The sequence below is a fragment of the Bombina bombina genome, unplaced genomic scaffold, assembly GCF_027579735.1.
Source record: "Bombina bombina isolate aBomBom1 unplaced genomic scaffold, aBomBom1.pri scaffold_1586, whole genome shotgun sequence".
Taxonomy (NCBI): Eukaryota; Metazoa; Chordata; class Amphibia; order Anura; family Bombinatoridae; genus Bombina; species Bombina bombina.
In genome coordinates this window covers 10,452-33,905 of record NW_026512690.1, presented here as the reverse complement: position 1 = coordinate 33,905, position 23,454 = coordinate 10,452, and the positions used below count along the sequence as shown (strand labels likewise).

Below are 23,454 nucleotides of genomic sequence, written 5' to 3'. Positions count from 1 at the left end.
TCTGAGGTAAATATGTCCCAGAATAATGAAGGCTGCACTTACCTCAATGCTGTCCGACAGCAGGGCAGCCTCAACAGGGTTCAGAGGTCCTTTCCCTCCTATAGTCCTGTAGACAAAGATAGAGCCTGAGTTAGATTCAGCTTAGGCTATCACAAAAAGGGCAGCAACACAGTATGGGAGGCGCAGTGAGAATTATGTCCCACCAGTTCCCATTGCTCTAAAGCCACCAATTGCTCTTCTGTAGAGACTGATATGGACTACGGCTACACCCAAACAAAACAGCACACTCTGGCACTGTTTTTAAAATAAAAAACTCTTGATTGAAGAATCAAAACCTAACACCTCACTTTGCCATCTCCTATCACTAACGTAGGCAAAGAGAATGACTGGAGTGGGAGGGAAGGGAGGAGCTATATATACAGCTCTGCTGTGGTGCTCTTTGCCTCCTCCTGCTGACCAGGAGGCGTAATCCCACAAGGATGAAATCCGTGGACTCATCGTGTCTTTAAAGAGAAAAGAAATTCTGACCATGCATTGTAATTCTGAGTCTGGCTGGGTATATTACCGTGGCTTGTATACCTTGATTGATAAGTCTAGTGCATATAAGGGAGATTTCTTTTCTTTTTAAGGATGTCTCAAATGAAAAGTGCTGAAAAAGAAGTATTTTTGAACCCTCTAATAGAATGGGTTGAGTTTTCCGATAATACTGCATTAAAATAGTTTTGTCATTAAAACTAAGAAGCTTGGCGATCACCGGTCTAGGCCTATGATCCTTGTTTTTATCAGTTAGATAAGCTCCCATTCTATGTGCTCGTTCTACTATAATAGGGGTATGTGTAGGAGGGATACCCACTAGCTTAACCAGTGTAATAGATATGAATTCAATCAGATTTTCATATGTTTTATTTTTCGGTAGGCCAATTATCCGAATGTTGTTTCTTCTGGACCTATTTTCCAGATCTTCTATTTAAGTTTGTAATTTTAGAAAAGTAGAATTGTTGATTTCTAATTTAGATTTAAGCGCCTCATTGTTTTCCTCCAGATCTGATATCCTTTGTTCAGCCTCTTGTAGTATTTGAGAATTGTCTAACTTCATTAGTCAGCATCACTATGTCTTGTTTAATTTCAGCTTTAAGGATATCAAATTTAGGGGACAACGCACTTGCGATATTTTCAACCAAAGTTTGCATATCAATTTTTTCATTACAGTCTATAGTATTTGTGTTTATAGAGTGTATTTCTACTGTTGTGTCTACAATAAGACTGTCCTACGTACTAATTACTGCCTGGGATAAGCATAAGGCTATCCTACATACTAATTAATGCCCGGGATAAGCATAAGGCTATCTACATACTAATTACTGCCTGGGATAAGCATAAGGCTAACCTACATACTAATTAATGCCTGGGATAAGCATAAGGCTATCCTACGTACTAATTACTGCCTGGGATAAGCATAAGGCTATCCTACATACTAATTAATGCCCGGGATAAGCATAAGTATCAGGTTCCTTGGATATTTGAATCACAACTGCAGAGTCTAAATAAATTATATTTGTTTCACAACTGAAGTACAGGCTATTATATCAGCATAGACTGTTTTATTCAGAGTGATTTTTATAAGTAATGGCAGTAAGTCTTTATATGGTTATATTATATCGTTATACCATATAAATATTTAGAGGCTGAAAATAAGTATTATTATTAATAACAACTTTTGACAATAATTGTGCTCAAACCTAAATGTGAGAGATAGTGTTCATTGTAATAATCACTGAGGCATGAGAGATGTGAGACACACAGACTGCAGCTGCTGACAGGGGCGTGACCTGCTGCGAGACACAGCACACAGAGTAAGGCTTGCAGCGTGGAAATCTGAACACAGACTAGTGATTGTAAATGGAGCTGTGAGACACGCTGAGTTGAAAGGAGCTGTATGGTACGCTGAGATGTATGAAGCTGTGTGACGTCACATAAAGTCCGTTACTGTCCGGTATGAGAATGTATTCAAAGGAAGTTCATAGAATTAAATAAAACATTCGTTGCAATCAAGTAATTTCTGAGAGACAAAGTCAGTTTACAAAAGTTCAAAAAGGAAACAAGAAATTTGTAATTAGCCGTTACCTAAGGCATCCAAGGTAAATTAGATTTGATACTAATACCGTAGTAGTAGTTGGTAGAATCCTCCTGTTGGAAATTAGATAGCAATTCCTGTAGAGATGAGGAGTTGAATAACTTAATACTTCTTGGAATAGCAATCTTCAGGATTAATGAGACTAGTTGTTATTAGTCCCTTTGTGACCAAACTGCAGCTGGTATTTGTAAATCCAAAAGTTAAAGTAGTAGAAGTAAAACTTCTTTTGATAAGTATATAGCTTATAAGAAAGAGAGCACTGGTTTCAGCAAACAATACTCAACAACTAAGCACTTGTTTGGGGCGGGGTGATGCCTTAAGTACAGGTGAGGAAGGTGAGTTGAGGCAAAAAGTAAAAGCAGGACTGGAATCCTTACAGATCCCCCCCCTCAAGCAAGCCGACCACGGGTTGGAATTTAGGTCTGTTTGGATATCTTCTATGAAAACGAGCAATAAGCCTTGGAGCATTAATGTGTGCATGAGGTTCCCAAGTATCATCCTCTGGGGCGAACCCTTTCCATCGGACCAGATACTGTAATTCCCCATTATAAAATCTTGAGTCCAAAAGATCATAAACTTCATAGACATCAGTGCCCAATTGAATAGGAGAAGGGGGTAGAAGAGGTACATCAGGTTTATCTCCCAAGTAGGGTTTCAATAATGATACATGGAAAGTTGGGTGGATTGGTAAAGAATCAGGTAGTTCAAGCCTGACGGCATTTTCATTGATGATGTGTAGAATTTTGAATGGGCCAAGGAACAACCCAGCCAATTTTTTACTTGGTAAGTGCATTTTAATGTTTTTGGAAGATAACCAAACATAGTCCCCTATAGAATATTTCGGAGAAGCTCTACGACGTAAATCATAAAATTTCTTCTGAGACGCCTGAGCTTGTTTGATGTTATCTCGTAAATGTAGGAAATTTTCAGCTATGTTTTGTGTTAGCACATCAACAGATGGTGAGTCATGTGTAGAAGTCGTTTGGATAGTGAATCTTGGATTAAAACCATAGTTGGCGAAAAAGGGAGAGTAATTTGTAGTGCTGTTAATGGTATTGTTATAGGCAAATTCAGCCATGGAGAGAAAGGAAGTCCATTTATTTTGATGATATGAGCAATAGCATCGTAGATATTGCTCAAGCCACTGATTGAGTCTCTCAGTTTGGCCATTAGTCTGAGGGTGGAAGGCTGTGCTTAACCTTTGATCGATTTGGAGTGCTTTAGTGAGTGCTTTCCAGAAGCGTGAGGTGAATTGGGTTCCTCTATCAGTAGTTAAAATGGATGGTAACCCGTGGTATCGTACAATGTGATTTAGAAATAAATATGCTGTTTCAATGGAAGTGGGTAACTTATGAAAAGGAATAAAATGTGCCATTTTAGTAAAATGATCGGTAACAACTAAAATGGTGGTTTGTCCAGAACTAGGTGGTAGATCAACTATAAAATCCATTCCCAAATGAGACCAAGGAGATTCCGGTACTTCCAAAGGAATTAAATAGCCATAGGGAGGTCTCCTTTCTGGTTTTGATACTGTACAGGTTGTACAATGTTGTATATATTCCTTTATACTGGTTTTCATCGATGGCCACCAGTAACTTCTGGAGATGAGCTCATGTGTACGTTTGATTCCTGGATGACCAATTAGTGGAGGGTCATGATGATCTTTGATTATTTTCTGTCTGAAACGTTCTGGAATATAAAGTTTAGAACCATGGAAGTAAAAACCATCCTGGAGGGTTAGTCTATCTAGTAGGGTTTGGTCTTCTGAAGAAAGATCAGATTGGTATTCCTTATCCTGTTGAGATAGGATAGCAAGGAATCGAGTAGGGGGAAGAATGCTAGTAGGAGAGTCTTCCTGTATAGGTCTTGGATCTCGTCGAGAGAGTGCATCTGCCTTCCCATTTTTTGAACCCGGCCTGTACATGATTTGGAAATTGAAACGACTAAAGTAGAGACTCCATCTCACTTGACGTCCAGATAAAGTTTTATTATTTTGTAGATATTCCAAATTCCGGTGATCCGTATAAATCACTATAGGTAGGGAGGTACCTTCAAGGAGATGTCTCCAGAATTCGAAGGCTCTTTTAATGGCTAGAAGTTCCTTGTCCCCAATGGAATAATTGATCTCTGCTGGAGTCATAATTTTTGAATAGAACCCAACTGGGTGTAGTGGTTCTGTAGGAGACTGTCTTTGGGAGAGGACAGCGCCAAGAGCATAATCTGAAGAATCCACCTCTAGGGTATATTGAAGGTTTGGATCAGGATATTTCAGAATGGGGGCAGATGAAAAGGAATTCTTTAGGAAGTTGAATGCATCATCCTGTTCTTTAGTCCACTGGAAAGAGCAATTAGCACTAGTTAATTTAGTCAGAGGTTTTGCAATTTTAGAAAAATTGCGAATGAACTTTCTGTAATAGTTACTGAAACCAAGAAACTTTTGTAGTTCTTTCCGTGTTGAAGGTGTGGGCCATGATTTTACTGCTTCCACTTTGTTATCTTGCATTTGAATCCCATTTGGGCTGATGGAGTAACCCAGGAACTCTATTTTGTTGGTGTGGAAAATACATTTTTCCAATTTGGCGTATAGCCGATGGACTTGGAGTCTTGCTAAAACCCAACTAACATGTTTGATATGTTCTTCTAGATTTGTGGAATAAATTAAAATGTCATCTAGGTAGACAACAACACATGTGTCAAGGAGATCATGGAAAATGTCATTAATAAAGAACTGGAAAGTTGCGGGTGCGTTAGTTAAGCCGAAAGGCATAACTAGATATTCAAACAACCCATACCTAGTTCTAAAAGCGGTAAGCCACTCATCCCCCTCACGGATACGCACTAAATTGTACGCCCCTCTCAAATCTAATTTAGTAAAAATCTGAGCATGCCTGAGTCTTTCTATGAGTTCAGGAATGAGGGGGAGAGGGTATCGGTTTTTTATGGTTATTTTGTTCAATTGTCTGAAGTCAATGATAGGCCGAAGAGATTGGTCTTTGTTCCGCACAAAGAACATTCCTGCACCAGCAGGAGAAACTGAAGGACGGATAAACCCTTTCTTTAGATTTTCATCTAGGTAAGTTTTTAGATGATCCAGTTCCGGTTGACAAAGTGGATATAAATGTCCAATAGGTGGCGTTGTTCCAGGTTTCAGTTCAATAGGGCAGTCGTAGATTCTGTGTGGGGGAAGGGTATCTGCTTCCTTCTTACTGAAGACTTCAGAGAACTGCTTGTACATTTCTGGTATCAGAGTTTCTGATGTGGAGGATAAACTGTGAAAAGAAATTATATGGCAAGTCTGTTGACAGAAATCAGAATTTAGTTGAACTTTTAAGGATTTCCAATTAATATCAGGTTCGTGTAGCTGTAACCAAGCTAGCCCAAGTACTATTGGGAATAATGGAGAAGTGATTACATCAAAAGTGATATGTTCATGATGTGTTTTTAATGTAGTGACAGAGAGCGGGATGGTGTGATGTGTAATTGGCCCTGATGATATCTCAGAGCCATCAACCACACGAAGGAAAATAGGAGACAACTTTTTTATCAATGGTATTTTATTTTTAGAAACCAGAGAACTGTCAATGTAGTTTCCTTGTGCTCCTGTATCCAAGATGGCTGGAATGGTCAGTTGTTTATTTGCCCACTGTAGAGAAAGAAGTAAAGAACAATGAAGAGGGTTGTTATGCTTTGACTGGAGAGAAAGATTGGTATGGTACTTACTCTTCTTGTTCTGTGGCAAAGATGGGCAATCCTTTAAAGTATGAGATGAGGATGCGCAATACATGCAGAGGCCTCTAGTCTTCCTTCTGATACGTTCTTCAGGAGTTAGAGGTCCTCTGAAAAAACTTATATCCATTGCTTCAGCACCAGTTGAACCAGTATGAGGACTGTTAGAAGTGGGATGGTTAAAAACCTTATCCTTCTTATGAACAATTTCAGGGTATTGACGTTCAAATCTTCTTTCACGTAATCTCCTATCAATTTGCCTGCTGAGCTTCATAAGGCCTTCCAATGTTTCAGGTAACTCAGTTCGGGCTAATTCATCTTTTACTGCGTCAGATAGTCCAAGCCTGAACTGGTTTTTTAAAGCAATGGCGTTCCACTGAGAGTCAATAGAATATTGCTTGAATTCTGTTATGTAACATTCAACAGGTTTGTTACCTTGTTTTAAGTTCCTCATCTTTTTCTCAGAAGTATACTGTAGGTTAGAATCATAGTATAATTCATCCATGATATCCAGAAAAGATGAAAAAGATGAAAGAACAGCATTATTTGTCTCAAAGAGAGTGTCTGCCCAAATGCGAGGTTCACCTCTTAAATAGCTTATCATTGTAAGGACTTTAACCCTATCATTTGGGTATGTTTTAGGTTTAAGGGTGAAATTAAGCAGACAAGCATTTTTGAATTGACGGTATAAATTCCTATCTCCATTGAAAAAATCTGGAGGTGCAATAAATGGTTCTGACAGATTGTCAGGAAGGCTCTGTTTAATAGAGACAGTGTCTTTTATTACTTTTCTTAAAGTTTCATTTTCTAATTGTAACTCTCTAAAGGCTTGACTAAGTTGGTCAACTCTTTGTGTTAAATTATAAACAATTTGAGGAAGCTCTGCTGGATCCATATTTTATGGCTTAGTTGTTATATCAGGTTCCTTGGATATTTGAATCACAACTGCAGAGTCTAAATAAATTATATTTGTTTCACAACTGAAGTACAGGCTATTATATCAGCATAGACTGTTTTATTCAGAGTGATTTTTATAAGTAATGGCAGTAAGTCTTTATATGGTTATATTATATCGTTATACCATATAAATATTTAGAGGCTGAAAATAAGTATTATTATTAATAACAACTTTTGACAATAATTGTGCTCAAACCTAAATGTGAGAGATAGTGTTCATTGTAATAATCACTGAGGCATGAGAGATGTGAGACACACAGACTGCAGCTGCTGACAGGGGCGTGACCTGCTGCGAGACACAGCACACAGAGTAAGGCTTGCAGCGTGGAAATCTGAACACAGACTAGTGATTGTAAATGGAGCTGTGAGACACGCTGAGTTGAAAGGAGCTGTATGGTACGCTGAGATGTATGAAGCTGTGTGACGTCACATAAAGTCCGTTACTGTCCGGTATGAGAATGTATTCAAAGGAAGTTCATAGAATTAAATAAAACATTCGTTGCAATCAAGTAATTTCTGAGAGACAAAGTCAGTTTACAAAAGTTCAAAAAGGAAACAAGAAATTTGTAATTAGCCGTTACCTAAGGCATCCAAGGTAAATTAGATTTGATACTAATACCGTAGTAGTAGTTGGTAGAATCCTCCTGTTGGAAATTAGATAGCAATTCCTGTAGAGATGAGGAGTTGAATAACTTAATACTTCTTGGAATAGCAATCTTCAGGATTAATGAGACTAGTTGTTATTAGTCCCTTTGTGACCAAACTGCAGCTGGTATTTGTAAATCCAAAAGTTAAAGTAGTAGAAGTAAAACTTCTTTTGATAAGTATATAGCTTATAAGAAAGAGAGCACTGGTTTCAGCAAACAATACTCAACAACTAAGCACTTGTTTGGGGCGGGGTGATGCCTTAAGTACAGGTGAGGAAGGTGAGTTGAGGCAAAAAGTAAAAGCAGGACTGGAATCCTTACAATAAGGTTACCCTCCGTACTAACTGATGCCGGGGATAAGCATAAGACTAACCTACATACTAATTAATGTCTGGGAGAAGCATGAGGTTATCCTACATACTAATTAATGCCTGGGATAAGCATAGGGCTATCCTACATACTAATTACTGCCTGGGATAAGCATAAGGGTATCCTACATACCAATTACTGCCTGGGATAAGCATAAGGCTATCATATGTACTAATTACTGCCTGGGATAAGCATAAGGCTATCCTACATACTAATTACTGCCTGGGATAAGCATAGGGCTATCCTACATACCAATTACTGCCTGGGATAAGCATAAGGCTATCCTACATACTAATTACTGCCTGGGATAAGCATAAGACTATCCTAAGTATTAATGCCTGGGGTAAGCATAAGATTATCCTACGTACTAATTGATGCCTGGGATAAGCATAAGGCTATCCTACATACTAATTACTGCCTGGGATAAGCATAAGGCTATCCTAAGTATTAATGCTTGGGGTAAGCATACGATTATCCTACATACTAATTAATGCCTGGGATAAACATAAGGCTATCTTACATACTAATTATTGCCTGGGAGAAGCATGAGGTTATCCTACATACTAATTAATGCCTGGGATAAGCATACGGCTATCCTACATACTAATTAATGCCTGGGATAAGCATAAGGCTATCCTACATACTAATAAATGCCTGGGATAAGCATAAGGCTATCCTACATACTAATTAATGCTTGGGATAAACATAAGGCTATCCTACATACTAATTAATGCCTGGGATAAGCATAAGGCTATCCTACATACTAATTAATGCCTGGGATAAGCATAAGGCTATCCTACATACTAATTAATGCCTGGGATAAGCATAAGACTATCCTACATACTAATTAATGCCTGGGATAAGCATAAGGCTATCCTACGTACTAATTAATGCCTGGGATAAGCATAAGGCTATCCTACATACTCATTAAGGCCTGAGATAAACATAAGGCTATCCTACATATTAATTAATGCCTGGGATAAGCATAAGGCTATCCTATGTACTAATTAATGGTAGTGATAAACATAAGGCTATCCTACGTACTAATTAATGGTAGTGATAAACATAAGGCTATCCTACATACTAATTACTGCCTGGGATAAGCATAAGGCTATCCTACATACTAATTACTGCCTGGGATAAGCATAAGGCTATCCTACATACTAATTAATGCCTGGGATAAGCATAAGACTATCCTACATACTAATTAATGCCTGGGATAAGCATAAGGCTATCCTACATACTCATTAATGCCTGAGATAAACATAAGGCTATCCTACATATTAATTAATGCCTGGGATAAGCATAAGGCTATCCTATGTACTAATTAATGGTAGTGATAAACATAAGGCTATCCTACGTACTAATTAATGGTAGTGATAAACATAAGGCTATCCTACATACTAATTAATGTCTGGGATAAGCATAAGGCTATCCTACATACTAATTAATACCTGGGATAAACATAAGGCTATCCTACATACTAATTACTGCCTGGGATAAACATAAGGCTATCCTACATACTAATTATTGCCTGGGATAAGCATAAGGCTATCCTACATACTAATTAATGCCTGGGATAGCATAAGGGTATTCTACATACTAATTAATGCATGGAATAAACATAAGGCTATCCTACATACTAATTACTGCCTGGGATAAACATAAGGCTATCCTACATACTAATTACTGCCTGGGATAAGCATAAGGCTATCCTACATACTAATTAATGCCTGGGATAAACATAAGGCTAACCTACATACTAATTAATGCCTGGGATAAACATAAGGCTACCCTACATACTATTTAATGCCTGGGATAAGCATAAGGCTATTCTACATACTAATTACTGCCTGGGATAAGCATAAGGCTATCCTACATACTAATTACTGCCTGGGATAAGCATAAGGCTATCCTACATACTAATTACTGCCTGGGATAAGCATAAGGCTATCCTACATACTAATTACTGCCTGGGATAAGCATAAGGCTATCCTACATACTAATTACTGCCTGGGATAAGCATAAGGCTATTCTACATACTAATTAATGCCTGGGATAAACATAAGGCTAACCTACATACTAATTAATGCCTGGGATAAACATAAGGCTACCCTACATACTATTTAATGCCTGGGATAAGCATAAGGCTATTCTACATACTAATTACTGCCTGGGATAAGCATAAGGCTATCCTACATACTAATTACTGCCTGGGATAAGCATAAGGCTATCCTACATACTAATTACTGCCTGGGATAAGCATAAGACTATCCTAAGTTATGATTATTGCCTGTGATAAGGATAAGGTTATACTACGTAGTAATAGCAGTACTGTAATTACATGCAAGCTTCACACCAAAAATTCCCAAACAAGTTCATCCAAAAAAGAGTATACAGCAGCAATGTAATTATATGCAATTTATTGCAGACTGTGACAGAGTATAGAACGTTTCGGATCTAACGATCCTTAATCATGTATACATGATTAAGGAATGTTAGATCCGAAACGTTGTATTCTATTAGAATCACAGACACCCTCTCTTGCTTGATACGAGCAATGACTCGAGGAAGGAGAGCAAACTGTGGGAACAGGTACGCCAGACTGAAGTTCCAAGGCACCGCCAGAGCGTCTATCAAAGCGGCTTGTGGATCCCTTGATCTTTAAATGTACTTTGGAAGCTTGGCGTTTAGACGTGACGCCATCAGATCCAACTCCGGAACCCCCCAACTGAGGGTTATCTTTGAGAAAACTACCAGTTGGAGAGTCCACTCTCCAGGATGAAAGGTCTGCATGCTCAGAAAATCTGCCTCCCAGTTGTCCACCCCTGGGATGTGGATGGCAGAGATGAGGCAATCGTGAGACTCCTCCTTCATTGCTAAGGCACTCTGAGTTCCACCCTGGTGATTGCTGTATGCCACCGAGGTGATTTTGTCCTATTGAAATCTGATAAACCGGACTAAAGCTAGTTGAGGCCAGGCTTTAAAAGCATTGTAAATTGCTCTCAACTCTAGAATGTTTATGGGAAGAGAAGACTCCTCTCAGCGCTGCGGAATCTGTTGGCGCTCTACAAATACCTGATAATAATAATAAGTCCAAAGACCCTGAGCCTTCAAAGAATCCCAAACGGTTTCCCAGCCTGACAGGCTGGCATCCGTGGTCATTATCATCCAGGAAGGTCTCAGGAAGCATGTACCCTGAGACAGATGGTCCTGTGAAATCCACCAAGATAGAGAGTCTCTTGTTAGGGGATCCAGAGCTATACTCTGCGGTAGGTTCGAGTGGTCTCCGTTCCATTGTCTGAGCATGAATAACTGTAGGGGTCTCAGATGGAACCGAGCAAACAGAATGATGTCCATGGAAGCAACCATCAGACCAATTACTTACATACACTGAGCCACAGAAGGATGGGAAGAGGACTGAAGAGAAAGGCAAGAAGCCAGAAGTTTGGATTTTCTGACCTCTGTCAGAAAAATCTTAATGGACAGAGAATCTATAATCGTTCCTAAGAAACACACCCTGGTGTCTGGCACCAGAGAACTCTTCTCCATATTCACTTTCCACCCATGGGAACGTAGAATAGACAACAACATATCTGTATGAGATTTTGCTAACTGAAAAGATGGTGCTTGAACCAAGATGTCGTCCAGATAATGCGCCACCGATATTCCCTGAGATCTGACCACCGCCAAAAGGGCCCCTAGGACCTTTGTAAAGATTCAAAGATTCGATGAGCCGTGGCAAGGCCAAAGGGATGAGCAACAAACTGGAAATGTTTGTCCAGAAAGGCAAATCAAGGGAATTGATGATGTTCCCTGTGAATGGGAACATGAAGATACACATCCTTCAGATCTATGGTAGTCCTGAACCAAAGGTAGAATGGAACAAATAGTTTCCATTTTGAAGTACGGAACCTTGAGGAATTTGTTGACACTTTAGGTCTAAAATGGGATGAAAAGTTCCCTCTTTTTTTGGAAACACAAAAAGATTTGAATAGAATCCTTCCTCTATGGGAACTGGAACAATCACTCCCAGGGAAGATAGGTCCTTTACGCAGTTTAAGAAGGCCTCTCTCTTTACCTGGTTTGCAGCTAACCTCGACAGGATAAATCTGCCCCTGGGGAGACAATACTTGAATCCTATTCTGTATCCCTGAGAGACTACCTCCATGGCCCAAGGATCTGGGACGTCGCGGATCCAAGCCTGCCGAAAGAAGGAAAGTCTGCCCCCACTTGATCCAAGACTGGATCGGGAGCTATCCCTTCATGCTGATTTCTAATCAACTGAAGGCTTCTTGGTTTGCATCCCCTTATTCCAAAGCGGCATGGACTTCCATGAGGTTCTGGATTGTTCCGGCTTGGAAGAGGAACACTTTTGTCCTTTGAAATTGTGAAAGGAACGGAAATTGGAATTTTGGTGACCCCTAGGTCTATTTTATTTATCCTGAGGTAGGAAATATCCCTTTCCACCCGCAATCTCGAAAATGATCTCAGCTAGACCAGGACCAAATAAAGTCTTGCCCTTATAAGGAAAAGACAGAAGTTTTGACCTGGATGAAACATCTGCAGACCAAGATTTTAACCACAAAGCTCTGCGAGCTAGAACAGCAAGGCTAGAAATCTTGGCTCCAAGTCTAACCACTTGCATGCTAGCATCACAGATAAAAGTATTCTCCAACTAAGAGCCTTGATCCTATCCTGGATCTCCTCTATGGTAGTCTCTTCTGAAATTAGGTCAGACAAGTCATGACACCAATAAGATGCTGCCCCCGCAACCGTAGCAATACTTGAAACTGGTTACCACTGTAATCCTTGATGAATGTACATCTTTCTTAAATAAGCCTCCTGCTTCTTATCCATGGGATCCTTGAAGAAACAACTATCCTCAATAGGAATATTAGTTCTCTTTGCTAGAGTAGAAATAGCTCCCTCTACCTTGGGTACTGTGCGCCAAAAGTCACGTACAGAGACAGCAACAGGAAATATTTTTTGAAAAACAGGGGACAGGGAAAAAGGAATACCTGGGTAATCCCATTCCTGAGCTATAATTTCCAACATATGGTCTGGAACTGGAAAAAAATCCAGAGATGAAGGAATGACATCATATACTCTTAAGTTTGCTAGGCTTTTTTGGGTTCTCAGTGACAGACAAGTCTGAGTCATCCAAAGTAGCAAGGACCTCCTTCAAAAATAAACTGAGGTGTTCTAGATTAAATCTTAAATTAATCTCCTCTGAATCTGTAGAATTTTCCACCACAGAGTCCGAGTCTGATATATTTTGCCCTTAGAAGCCACTGAGGTATCATCTGCATCAGACAATTGAGAGAGACTTACTAACGCAGTTTTAGTGGAGTCAGAACCCTTACTAACAGAAATATTTTTAGATTTCCTCTTTCGCTTACCAGCAACAGGAAAGCTGATAAAGCTGCAGAACCCGCAGAAGTTATTTGCACAGAAAAATCTCCTGGTAAAGACCGCCAGGAGGATGTTGAAAGGAATCGCAGGGCACTGCATGTGAAACTTCTAAAGCTTGAGACGTTTGAGGAGAAAGCTGAGGCATGGCACGGACAAAATTATCCTGAGAGACAGATGGCTCCGAGAGGGATTTTTTATTTTTAGACAAAAGCATATTGTTTAAGCATGAGGAGCAAAGCTGCACAGGAGGAATAATTTGAGCCTCCAAGCAATACATTTTTTTTTTTTCAAAAGAGACATTTGAGATTGTCTCAGGTTCCATAATGGTTTTAAATTAAGCCCACTAGCAAAATAAATGTACAAATATGGCTCTCAACTTTTTAAGGAAACCTATTAAAATTTCTTAAAACAAAATAACCCAAAGATTGAAATAAAGATTCTCAAAAATAATACATAAATAAGTGGCACCTATAATCCTCAGCTCTGCTGAGGACTCACCACGCCTTAGAACCAGCAGAGAAATACCCACTAGTAGGAAATAGTAGACACTGAGTAGCGGTTATATTCAGAAAAAGATTTGCACAAATATCGGCTATCCGGGTCATAAACTTTGTGAGCAGCAGCTGATATACAGCACAATAACACTCTGTGAAGCGATCGGCTACGAAAGCTGAAGCCGTTAGCGGAAGCCGGTCACATGACCGCAAGAGAAATAAACTGCGCCAAATAATAAAAAACGGTGCAAATAAAAACGGCTCAAATATGGCTCCATATAAGAATCCCTTTTTAGAGCACGCACAACATCAAAAGTAAAAACACAAATGCTTGATACAGAATATAATAAATAAAAAATGCCAGAAATATATAATATATATGCTCCCTAACCCTCTCATTGCTAGCCTCAAACAATTAACTTTAATAAAAGTCAGAATACCCCTATTAAAGGTGCAGTACCCTACATATGCCCCTGCCGGAATAAATCTCCACCCTGGAGATAGATGAGTTCCAAGTTAAGAATCCACAGATTAAAAAAAAAAAAAAAAATCCACAGAGGATGTAACCCCTAGAGTGCTTGTTCCTTCTAACCTAGAAGACAAGAGAACTTACCTGTGGATCCAGATGCAGATTCTTAGGTGTGACAGATTCACCAACATCTGTTAGGGACCTGAAGCAAAAGAAGAGTAAACAACCCTGGTTTTCTATAAAGGGGTAGCATAGATGTTAGAAATAAAGCAAGGACCACCTCGCCGCCTTCTAACTGCTAAAAGCCACCATTACTCTTACTAAAGAGATTGACATGGACACAGCATAGCCCATAAAAGGATTAAATCTTCTCAGACACTCATCTTCGCCATCCTCCCATCACAGAGGCAAATAATTACTGAGGATTATGGGTAATGGCTCTGCTGGGGTGCTCTTTGCCTCCTCCTGCTGGCTAGGAGTTGAATATCCCACTAGTAATTTGAATGAAATTGGGTACTCTCCATGCCATAGGAAAGAAAGAAACAGTAGGGCACTGCTAAGGGAAATCAAGAGAATAATATGGGAAAATTTGGAGACCAAATTTCTAAATTTTAGGAGTTAAGCACATATGTAATGTACCAAGTGAAAGTACTGGGAACCCCCAAACTATATATTAGCTATGGAATAGGGCACCAGTTATAGTAGCGTCTGAGTTACTTACCTTTTAGATCCCCTCCACTGATCTTACCAGCTTGCTGAGGCTCCCACAGAACGCTGATGCAGTAGAAGTAAATATACAGTGTCTCTTGTATTAACTAATATGTCTAGTACTAAATGTCACCCAATAGCAATTACATAGGATATTGTGAATCTGTAATCGATGATTTTGTATAATTAACCATCACCGCAAAATGTCTGTATAATTGTAAATAGTGATGTTCTTTGGGATTGATTATATGAGCCACCAATAGGTTAAATATTGTATTTAGGAATGATGGTGTTCCTTTAAGAATATGTATATAAAGCTCAATGCGGTCTGGTCACAGGTATGCAGTGACCAAGTGCGCATGCGCACGAAACGCGTCTGCGATGGACCTTGATCGCACAACTCTGTTGTTTTTGTGTGTGGTGAACTTCCTTGATTTTAATAGTATAAAAACATAATTTATGTAAGAACTTACCTGATAAATTCATTTCTTTCATATTAGCAAGAGTCCATGAGCTAGTGACGTATGGGATATACATTCCTACCAGGAGGGGCAAAGTTTCCCAAACCTCAAAATGCCTACAAATACACCCCTCACCACACCCACAATTCAGTTTAACGAATAGCCAAGAAGTGGGGTGATAAACAAGTGCGAAAGCATATAAAATAAGGAATTGGAATAATTGTGCTTTATACAAAAATCATAACCACCACAAAAAAAGGGTGGGCCTCATGGACTCTTGCTAATATGAAAGAAATGAATTTATCAGGTAAGTTCTTACATAAATTATGTTTTCTTTCATGTAATTAGCAAGAGTCCATGAGCTAGTGACGTATGGGATAATGATTACCCAAGATGTGGATCTTTCCACGCAAGAGTCACTAGAGAGGGAGGGATAAAATAAAGACAGCCAATTCCTGCTGAAAATAATCCACACCCAAAATAAAGTTTAATGAAAAACATAAGCAGAAGATTCAAACTGAAACCGCTGCCTGAAGTACTTTTCTACCAAAAACTGCTTCAGAAGAAGAAAATACATCAAAATGGTAGAATTTAGTAAAAGTATGCAAAGAGGACCAAGTTGCTGCTTTGCAAATCTGATCAATCAAAGCTTTATTCCTAAACGCCCAGGAAGTAGAAACTGACCTAGTAGAATGAGCTGTAATCCTTTGAGGCGGAGTTTTACCGGACTCAACATAGGCAAGATGAATTAAAGATTTCAACCAAGATGCCAAAGAAATGGCAGAAGCTTTCTGGCCTTTTCTAGAACCGGAAAAGATAACAAATAAACTAGAAGTCTTTCGGAAAGACTTAGTAGCTTCAACATAATATTTCAAAGCTCTAACAACATCCAAAGAATGTAACGATTTCTCCTTAGAATTCTTAGGATTAGGACATAATGAAGGAACCACAATTTCTCTACTAATGTTGTTGGAATTCACAACTTTAGGTAAAAATTCAAAAGAAGTTCGCAACACTGCCTTATCCTGATGAAAAATCATAAAAGGAGACTCACAAGAAAGAGCAGATAATTCAGAAACTCTTCTGGCAGAAGAGATTGCCAAAAGGAACAAAACTTTCCAAGAAAGTAATTTAATGTGCAATGAATGCATAGGTTCAAACGGAGGAGCTTGAAGAGCCCCTAGAACCAAATTCAAACTCCAAGGAGGAGAAATTGACTTAATGACAGGTTTTATACGAACCAAAGCTTGTACAAAACAATGAATATCAGGAAGATTAGCAATCTTTCTGTGAAAAAGAACAGAAAGAGCAGAGATTTGTCCTTTCAAGGAACTTGCGGACAAACCTTTATCTAAACCATCCTGAAGAAACTGTAAAATTCTTGGAATTCTAAAAGAATGCCAAGAAAAATGATGAGAAAGACACCAAGAAATATAAGTCTTCCAGACTCTATAATATATCTCTCTGGATACAGATTTACGAGCCTGTAACATAGTATTAATCACAGAGTCAGAGAAACCTCTTTGACTAAGAATCAAGCATTCAATCTCCATACCTTTAAATTTAAGGATTTGAGATCCTGATGGAAAAAAGGACCTTGCGACAGAAGGTCTGGTCGTAGCGGAAGAGTCCACGGATGGCAAGAGGCCATCCGGACAAGATCCGCATACCAAAACCTGTGAGGCCATGCCGGAGCTACCAGCAGAACAAACGAGCATTCCTTCAGAATCTTGGAGATTACTCTTGGAAGAAGAACTAGAGGCGGAAAGATATAAGCAGGATGATACTTCCAAGGAAGTGATAATGCATCCACTGCTTCCGCCTGAGGATCCCGGGATCTGGACAGATACCTGGGAAGTTTCTTGTTTAGATGAGACGCCATCAGATCTATTTCTGGAAGCTCCCATATTTGAACAATCTGAAGAAATACCTCTGGGTGAAGAGACCATTCGCCCGGATGCAACGTTTGGCGACTGAGATAATCCGCTTCCCAATTGTCTATACCTGGGATATGAACCGCAGAGATTAGACAGGAGCTGGATTCCGCCCAAACCAGAATTCGAGATACTTCTTTCATAGCCAGAGGACTGTGAGTCCCTCCTTGATGATTGATGTATGCCACAGTTGTGACATTGTCTGTCTGAAAACAAATGAACGATTCTCTCTTCAGAAGAGGCCAAGACTGAAGAGCTCTGAAAATTGCACGGAGTTCCAAAATATTGATCGGTAATCTCACCTCCTGAGATTCCCAAACTCCTTGTGCCGTCAGAGATCCCCACACAGCTCCCCAACCTGTGAGACTTGCATCTGTTGAAATTACAGTCCAGGTCGGAAGCACAAAAGAAGCCCCCTGAATTAAACAATGGTGATCTGTCCACCACGTTAGAGAGTGTCGTACAATCGGTTTTAAAGATATTAATTGAGATATCTTTGTGTAATCCCTGCACCACTGATTCAGCATACAGAGCTGAAGAGGTCGCATGTGAAAACGAGCAAAGGGGATCGCGTCTGATGCAGCAGTCATAAGACCTAGAATTTCCATGCATAAGGCTACCGAAGGGAATGATTGTGACTGAAGGTTTCGACAAGCTGAAATCAATTTTAGACGTCTCTTGTCTGTTAAAGACAGAGTCATGGACACTGAATCTATCTGGAAACCCAGAAAAGTTACCCTTGTCTGAGGAATCAATGAACTTTTTGGTAAATTGATCCTCCAACTATGATCTTGAAGAAACAACACAAGTCGATTCGTATGAGATTCTGCTAAATGTAAAGACTGAGCAAGTACCAAGATATCGTCCAAATAAGGAAATACCACAATACCCTGTTCTCTGATTACAGACAGAAGGGCACCGAGAACCTTTGTAAAAATTCTTGGAGCTGTAGCTAGGCCAAACGGCAGAGCCACAAACTGGTAATGCTTGTCAAGAAAAGAGAATCTCAGGAACTGATAATTATCTGGATGAATAGGAATATGCAGATAAGCATCCTGTAAATCTATTGTGGACATATAATGCCCTTGCTGAACAAAAGGCAAGATAGTCCTTACAGTTACCATTTTGAACGTTGGTATCTTTACATAACGATTCCATATTTTTAGATCCAGAACTGGTCTGAAGAAATTCTCCTTCTTTGGTACAATGAAGAGATTTGAATAAAACCCCATCCCCTGTTCCAGAACTGGAACTGGCATAATTACTCCAGCCAACTCTAGATCTGAAACACAATTCAGAAATGCTTGAGCTTTCACTGGATTTACTGGGACACGGGAAAGAAAAAATCTCTTTGCAGGAGGTCTCATCTTGAAACCAATTCTGTACCCTTCTGAAACAATGTTCACAAAGATTGTGAACAGAATTGATCCAAATTTCTTTGAAAAAACGTAACCTGCCCCCTACCAGCTGAGCTGGAATGAGGGCCGCACCTTCATGTGGACTTAGAAGCAGGCTTTGCCTTTCTAGAAGGCTTGGATTTATTCCAGACTGGAGATGGTTTCCAAACTGAAACTGCTCCTGAGGATGAAGGATCAGGCTTTTGTTCTTTGTTGAAACGAAAGGAACGAAAACGATTATTAGCCCTGTTTTTACCCTTAGATTTTTTATCCTGTGGTAAAAAAGTTCCTTTCCCACCAGTAACAGTTGAGATAATGGAATCCAACTGAGAACCAAATAATTTGTTACCCTGGAAAGAAATGGAAAGTAGAGTTTATTTAGAAGCCATATCAGCATTCCAAGTTTTAAGCCATAAAGCTCTTCTAGCTAAAATAGCTAGAGACATAAACCTGACATCAACTCTGATAATATCAAAAATGGCATCACAGATAAAATTATTAGCATGCTGAAGAAGAATAATAATATTATGAGAATCATGATCTGTTACTTGTTGTGCTAAAGTCTCCAACCAAAAAGTTGAAGCTGCAGCAACATCAGCCAAAGATATAGCAGGTCTAAGAAGATTACCTGAACACAGATAAGCTTTTCTTAGAAAGGATTCAATTTTCCTATCTAAAGGATCTTTAAACGAAGTACCATCTGACGTAGGAATAGTAGTACGTTTAGCAAGGGTAGAAATAGCCCCATCAACTCTAGGGATTTTGTCCCAAAATTCTAATCTGTCAGACGGCACAGGATATAATTGCTTAAAACGTTTAGAAGGAGTAAATTAATTACCCAATTTATCCCATTCTCTGGAAATTACTTCAGAAATAGCATTAGGAACAGGAAAAACTTCTGGAATAACCACAGGAGATTTAAACACCTTATCTAAACGTTTAGAATTAGTATCAAGAGGACCAGAATCCTCTATTTCTAAAGCAATTAGTACTTCTTTAAGTAAAGAACGAATAAATTCCATTTTAAATAAATATGAAGATTTATCAGCATCAATCTCTGAGACAGAATCCTCTGAACCAGAAGAGTCATCAGAATCAGAATGATGATGTTCATTTAAAAATTCATCTGTAGAGAGAGAAGTTTTAAAAGATTTTTTATGTTTACTAGAAGGAGAAATAACAGACATAGCCTTCTTGATGGATTCAGAAACAAAATCTCTTATGTTATCAGGAACATTCTGCACCTTAGATGTTGAGGGAACTGCAACAGGCAATGGTACATTACTAAAGGAAATATTATCTGCATTAACAAGTTTGTCATGACAATTAATACAAACAACAGCCGGAGGAATAGCTACCAAAAGTTTACAGCAGATACACTTAGCTTTGGTAGTTCCAGCACTAGACAGCGATTTTCCTGAAGTGTCTTCTGACTCAGATGCAACGTGAGACATCTTGCAATATGTAAGAGAAAAAACAACATATAAAGCAAAAATGATCAAATTCCTTAAATGACAGTTTCAGGAATGGGAAAAAATGCCAATAAACAAGCTTCTAGTAACCAGAAGCAAAGAAAAAATGAGACTGAAATAATGTGGAGACAAAAGCGACGCCCATATTTTTTGGCGCCAAATAATACGCCCACATCCGGAACGCCGACATTTTTGGCGCAAAAGGACATAAAAAAATGACGCAACTTCCGGCGACACGTATGACGCCGGAAACAGAAAAGATTTTTTGCGCCAAAAAAGTCAGCGCCAAGAATGACGCAATAAAATGAATCATTTTCAGCCCCCGCGAGCCTAACAGCCCACAGGGAAAAAAAGTCAAATTTTTAAGGTAAGAAAAAATGATTGATTCAAACGCATTATCCCAAATATGAAACTGACTGTCTGAAAATAAGGAAAGTTGAACATTCTGAGTCAAGGCAAATAAATGTTTGAATACATATATTTAGAACTTTATATAAAAGTGCCCAACCATAGCTTAGAGTGTCACAGAAAATAAGATTTACTTACCCCAGGACACTCATCTACATGTTTGTAGAAAGCCAAACCAGTACTGAAACGAAAATCAGCAGAGGTAATGGTATATAAATAAGAGTATATCGTTGATCTGAAAAGGGAGGTAAGAGATGAATCTCTACGACCGATAACAGAGAACCTATGAAATAGACCCCGTAGAAGGAGATCACTGCATTCAATAGGCAATACTCTCCTCACATCCCTCTGACATTCACTGCACGCTGAGAGGAAAACCGGGCTCCAACTTGCTGCGAAGCGCATATCAACGTAGAATCTAGCACAAACTTACTTCACCACCTCCATAGGAGGCAAAGTTTGTAAAACTGAATTGTGGGTGTGGTGAGGGGTGTATTTATAGGCATTTTAAGGTTTGGGAAACTTTGCCCCTCCTGGTAGGAATGTATATCCCATACGTCACTAGCTCATGGACTCTTGCTAATTACATGAAAGAAATAAAGCTTCAAGTATTTTTTACCCCTGCCGTGGACTTTAATTTGTGAGATTCAGTGCGCTCTTCCTTTTGGATTTCTACTTTTGTTTGGCGTGTGGAGTAGACACGTTTGCTGCTGCACTGGCTACACCTGGATGTCTAGCCCGCCCACTCTCCATTATGCCGCGATAGAACTCGCAAAAGGATATTTTCTCTCAACTGGTTTTAGGTGAATATGGTGATCCGTTACAGACGCTGTATGTGCCTCAAGTTAATAAAATGCAGAGGATATGATCAGATATTCCTGTAACCCCTTTGGAGGAGGCTGAGGGGGACAAGGTCCCTGCGACTACAAACATTAGTTATGGTTGAGAGATTTACCCGTGAGAGTACTGACGTTGCCATAAGAGAGGTATTCCTTTAACCCTATTACGCTCATGCCTTGAATCTTCTTTGAGTGAAACTAAAAGAAGTGTACAAGGTCTCAAGTCAGGTCTGAGCTCCCAATAATTTAGAAAATAATAAAATCTTGATTGCAGAGCACCTCGCTCAAACTCTCACCTCGGAGGACAAAAACTAACTGGGGAGGGATTGTGAGTGTTCTTGACCTCCACCTGCTGGCAGGAAGTATATACCATATGTTAGGAACACCTACGGACTCTCCTCATCTTACAAAAGAAATGACACAAGATAAGCACCAAATCCTTAAACAACCTGCAGCATTGGAAACCTGAAAGAATCAAGGACAACCAGGACTAATCGTATACTGAAACTAAAGGAGATCGGTGTGAGCCATAACTCGTCCTCAGGCTCCCTAATGGGCCACATTGTGAGGATATCTGAACTGGAGCACAGGTGAAATAATCAGCTGATCAATAAACCTGGTTATTTTACCTGCTCTCACCCAAGGTAATCCTGAAAACCTGGCCTGTTGGGGAGGTCTGAGGACAGGTTTGAAAACCAGTGCCATAGAAGATGAGACAGACTTCCTACTGCAGTGCCAGGGAATATTACATCCAGATACAAACTCACGTGCGTGTGCGTCTTCAGCCGGGGAGGCTGGGGGTTTATTAGTAGTGACCCTAAACAACGTGTAGCTTTAGGATCAAAGGTATTACCCTTCAGTGGGTTAAATTCTCCATTCCACACTCACCACTAGCACATGATCCAGCAGCTGCAGGTAGCCAGTCGCACATTCTTTACCATAGCGCATCGCACGGATCCGAACATCAGGGCTAACCTCAGGATGGTAGACGGCTTCCTGTGAAATTATAGAAGACAAACATGAAGCGTACACTTCTGCTAGTACCCAACAATCTCTGCCAAACAATCACAGGGCACAACCGCACGCGCTCCTGTCACTTGTAAAGACACAGCACATACACACACACGCTCTTGTAACATGTAAATACACAGCTCGTACAAATACCACACACACGTGCACTCCCTTATCTTGTACTGACAGAAAACGCACACACGTGCACTCCCTTACCTTGCACAGACAGAAAACTCACACGAGCACTCCCTTCTCACGTACAGACACCCTTCAGTCCCTTGTACATTCCACACAACCTCACCTTGCATGAACGTAGCATATCAGCAATTGCACGGCGACTCAGGTTAGCAGTTGCAATCACATCCTCTTGTCGACAAGAGTTTCCTGCAGCAACTGCTTTTGCAGTTGCCATTGTGATTCCTTTAGTCATGCGAATAAAGTCCTCTGGAGTGGCTGTTTTTGCCGGCTGCTCGGGAGATGAAAATGTCTGCAGGTGTCGAATTGGGAAAAATATTACTAATGGCAGAAGGTAGGAATGCGTGCATTACACAGAGAGCAAGCAGGGAACACTGAGGGGGGGGACATAGAGCGCAGGAAACGCTGTAGGAAGGGACACAGAGAGCGCAGGGAAAACTGTAGGGAGGGGCACAGAGGGGAACACAGAGCACAGTAAACACTGTAGGGAGGGGCACAGAGGGGAACACAGAGCACAGTAAACACTGTAGGGAGGGGCACAGAGACAGCGCAGGGAACACTGTAGGGAGGGGCACAGAGACAGCGCAGGGAACACTGTAGGGAGGGCCACAGAGACAGCGCAGGGAACACTGTAGGGAGGGACACAGAGAGCGCAGGGAAAACTGTAGGGAGGGGCACAGAGGGGAACACAGAGCACAGTAAACACTGTAGGGAGGGACACAGAGAGAGCACAGGGAACACTGTAGGGAGGGACACAGAGAGAGAGCACAGGGAACACTGTAGGGAGGGGCACAGAGAGAGAGCACAGGGAACACTGT

The 23,454-nt window shown here is 40.1% G+C and overlaps 1 protein-coding gene across 1 annotated transcript in view; it reads right to left on the bottom strand.

Annotated features, from left to right (window-relative positions):
• The window catches only part of LOC128644499 (talin-1-like), a gene marked incomplete at its 5' end in the record, with an annotated part of 44,230 nt that extends 21,302 nt beyond the window's left edge, over positions 1-22,928 (bottom strand). The window contains 2 exons of the mRNA XM_053697081.1: positions 22,319-22,426; positions 22,743-22,928. Coding sequence (XP_053553056.1) covers positions 22,319-22,426; positions 22,743-22,928 — 294 coding nt within the window. The remainder of the gene's footprint in view (positions 1-22,318; positions 22,427-22,742) is intronic.
• Positions 22,929-23,454: the final 526 nt, after the last annotated feature.